Here is a 3,935-nt window from a genome sequence, read left to right as displayed (position 1 = left end):
GTTGAGATAATATAAGCATCTCACAAAAAATATCAAAGATTACTTCACATATATCTCCAAGTTCTTAAGCAAATTGAGGCCAACCAATCCATAATTTGAAGTTACCATGCATTTTGCTCCTTATGACATGCTTCACAGAATGCAACAGTTGGGTGTCTTAGAGCACCAAAAGTCCAAATTTGCAACGATTATTTCTGTACTTACTTCTGAACATAGTAACTGAACCAGAAAAGTAAAACTAATTCTACTCCCAAAACCTAAGCAAAATTATCGCTCCGTCTGTGATGCAAATATTAGATTCGACAAAGAACAAGACTTCCAACTTGCAACAACATGACATGAACTTCTACATAAAACAACCATCTGAACTGGTCCTAAAGCAGATTGAACGCTACTGCCTTTGCATTTATTTGCAAATTGAGGATAATTACTGAAAATTGGAGCATGATGAGACAAATGACTCAGTAAAGCCATGACATGTCTTGCATGTAGGAAACAGACCTTGCAGCCCCTTCTACACCTTCCTGAGAGACCTGAGGGCAATCTTTGACTGTTAGAGACTCCAACTTTCGCGAACCTACAAGTGGCTCCAATCCAATATCAGACACTCCTAAACACCTGCAGAGCGTAAGGTTAGTCAGGCGAGGGAAATGTATAATAAGCTGAATCCCTGCATCCGTAACTTCCTGACACTTGACAAGCTCTAGCGTCTCCAGGAATTGTAAACGGCGAAGGGCTTTCATTCCCGCATCATTAAAGAAGTAAGCACAATAAAGCACCAAAACACGAATTGGACAACTTTTAATCAATGTTAGAACACCCTCCTGTGTAAAGCAGCAGAGTGTTGGAAATTCACTATCGGAAAAGGATAACTCAACCACTTCAAGCATAGAACAGCCACTTGCTAATTCCTTGAGACCGTTGTCGGTCAATCTTAATGGGATATTTACCAGAATTGGGGCCAGGTATTGTGAAGGGAGGCGAAGTGAGATGCTTTTCAGGTTCCTGGCCATCTGAGATAGTGCAACCATATCACTATCCTTTAGCCCGACGCACATGTCCAAGTGAAGCTTTTCCAATGCTTTGCATTTTCCTAGAAGGAATGAAAGCCCTCTTCCTGAATCTATAATGCAATTTACCAAGCTGAGCTCCTTCAAATTCTCACAGAGAAAATCAGACCTACGCCATCTATCCGCTGACAGGTGATCATGGACCTTTGGAAGCCGGTGATATGCATCTACCTCGAATTCTAATCTCTTGAGACTCTTCCATCCAGGACCGAGCCTTATTAAATCATCCTCGCCAATAGCCCTGCAATTCTTAATTAATAATTCTTCCAATGTTCCAAGCTTACCGAGATACTCGAGCCACTCGACGCTGTTCACTCTCATGCAGCGAATGAGACGGAGGCAAGAGAGATTCTTACAGCCAACAACTAAGGAGAGAATGCCATTAGAACTTATCGCTGGTGTAAAATTTAGCTTCAAGGATCTCAAATTCTTGCAAGATGCCAAGTAACCCAGACCAGAGTCAGTGATAAACGAACAAAAGCTTAAGGTAAGATCAGTTAGGCCTGGGCAATGAGATGAGAGCACAAGGATAGCATTGTTGTCTAATTGCTTTCCCAAATTGGACATCCAACCAGAGTAGACGATCTCTACTTTTCTTAAGTTCGGGAAGCGCATGCATAAGGAAGTTAATGCTTCAGTTGCCGGATGCAGTCCGCATCCAACCCGAATGAATTCTCTACCTTCTGCCTCAATTGCATATAGTCGTTTTGACCCAAGAGAAAATGAACTTCTATCAGAAGTTCTTGTAATCCTCTTGACAATATCCAAAAGTAGCGTATCAGGGAGAGCCTCCATTGGCAACACAATCTTGATCTGGCAATAACCTGGAACCCTAGCATTAGAATACTATTCAAGAGGAATTGAAAAAGATAAGAGGGAAATAAACAAGGGACAATCATTTATGCAATCAAGACCAAATAACACTCTACTAAAAAAGAGGGATTGCAGAAAAGAGCATAGAAAACCTACGATCTATCACAAAGTACTACTCAGATTCATTATAGAAAACTATGAAACCTAAATAAGAGAGTGGGTATATTTCACTTTACAATTTACTTGAACCTCCACAAATCCCACAATATATTTTTTTAAATATGATCACCATCCACCTTAGTATCATCTACACGACTAAGATACTAAGATTATATCACCACAAATATCAACTTCTAGTGAAGAACCAACCGAAAAGGGAAGAACTTTAAAGACCCAGACAGGATTACCTTATCAAAATCTCTCTTTGCTTTGCGGTAATCGATCAACAACAAAGTAAATAAATAAGAGAAAAAGCACCTCCTTGCAGCTCACGAAGCCTTCCTCCCAACCTTACACCACAATCCCTAATTGAAATCGAGATGCGCCGCAGGAGAATGTATAGAAAAAAGAAAATGAAATATCTCGGAATTCATATTTGGCATGATTAATTTCCTCTTTCATTAGGAGCGGAATTGACGGGAAATCAAGGGTATTTGGGTAACTTAAATCTTGAGATAGTTACAACAGTCCTCACTCTTGATACTGTAAAGATTTTTTCCTTAAGAAAAAAGCTACTATAATGATTCTTTTATTTGGTAATTAATTAGTTTATCCGACCAAACCTCGCATACGTGTGTTGGATTTGTTGCCATAAGATCCAAGGAGACACGTGGATGTGACCCCATTTCGGCACCTCGCTGCGGAAGGCATCGTGATTCGTGGATGGGTCGTGGTCCGAGTCACAAGGAGATGTATTATTATATTATGTGTTTTATAAATCATATTCTATATTTTATCTATTTTATAATTCGTACGTTAATTCCATCTATCTTTTTCTCTATAATTCTTATTTAATATTCTAATATATTAGCTAAATTACTAAAATACTCTCATTACTATTTGTCCTCCTCTTAGCCCCTCTTATAAAGAAGATATGAATAATTTAGATATTTAAAAATTATTTTATATATTATAATGGATTATTCTTTTGCTGGTACACGAAGAGTGTTTAATGAGAATTATAAGAAAAAAAAAGAGTAAAGGTTGAGTTATAAAAACTTTAAATACAGAGTTTCAATTATAAAATAGTTAAAATGTAATGCTTAGTTTATAAAATTTTCTATTATATATTTTGGCCGCCTTGGTTGAATTATAAATTGCCCCAAACTAAACTAGCACTAGTTTCCACGTCATTCAGACTTATATAAAATTGTTAATCTTTTCATCCAGACTAACAAAAAAATTTTAAATTAATTTGATACCTTTGATGTACTAATAATCCAATTATTCTAGCCTAGTCAATGAAGAAGGGCTTTGTCACTATTTTTAAGATTATTGACTATTGACGAGAGGCACGTCGTAATATTAACTAAAATTCGAGGCTTACAAGTTTAAACTAGAAAAAATATAAGACGTTGAAATTGCATTTTAATTAAATTTGAATAATATAATACGTTTATGCTTATGTAATTGAAAGTCAGATCTATCATATGTGTTTCACTTATGTAGTTTGTCTTGTTAGTAGATACTAGAGCAACCCAGAAATAAGCAATTGGAATTAAATGTATCTAAAAGTTCAGGTGAGAAGATGGATTTCTAGATCGATTAGATTTAGAGATATATAAAATAAAGAAATTATAGATTGATTAGATTAGAAAAATTGAGTCCTATTATATATAACAATCAACAATCGTCACGTGACTCACACAAGAATTACCTCGCTTGAGCGTCACGTAGAAGTTTAGGAGTTCAATAGTATACTATCAAAATAAGAACCTAATCAGAAATTAGAGAATGGGGGTCTACAGGGCACAACAAATCCATCCATAATACAATAAAAAGTGGTAAGCATCCTCTACAACCCCACTTTCACCGATTAGAAAAGAAAGAATG

General features: G+C 36.5%; 1 protein-coding gene across 3 annotated transcripts; it reads right to left on the bottom strand.

Moving 5' to 3' along the window:
- Positions 1-2,547, bottom strand: LOC140760549 (F-box/LRR-repeat protein 14). 3 transcript variants are annotated; one of them, XM_073097552.1, is made up of 2 exons: positions 2,291-2,547; positions 1-1,883 (listed from the first exon to the last, which is right to left on the bottom strand). In XM_073097552.1, the coding sequence occupies exon 2, from the start codon at positions 1,863-1,865 to the stop codon at positions 462-464; it is 1,404 nt and encodes a 467-aa protein (XP_072953653.1). In that variant the 5' UTR covers positions 1,866-1,883; positions 2,291-2,547; the 3' UTR covers positions 1-461. The 3 variants fall into 3 exon arrangements, with proteins under 3 accessions (XP_072953653.1, XP_072953651.1, XP_072953650.1); XM_073097550.1 differs by having other exon boundaries at positions 1-1,894; positions 2,361-2,546; XM_073097549.1 differs by having other exon boundaries at positions 2-1,894; positions 2,291-2,546.
- Between the last annotated feature and the right edge of the window lie 1,388 nt (positions 2,548-3,935).

This window comes from Typha angustifolia, chromosome 5 (assembly GCF_048772165.1).
Source record: "Typha angustifolia cultivar Huaian chromosome 5, ASM4877216v1, whole genome shotgun sequence".
In the NCBI taxonomy this organism is placed as follows: Eukaryota; Viridiplantae; Streptophyta; class Magnoliopsida; order Poales; family Typhaceae; genus Typha; species Typha angustifolia.
Note: the sequence above shows the minus strand (reverse complement) of the source record. Positions and strands in the feature narration are given on the sequence as shown.

Bases quoted from the DNA above. Each gene is read 5' to 3' on its own strand.
- LOC140760549 (XM_073097552.1), bottom strand. From the start codon at position 1,865: ATGGAGGCTCTCCCTGATACGCTACTTTTGGATATTGTCAAGAGGATT.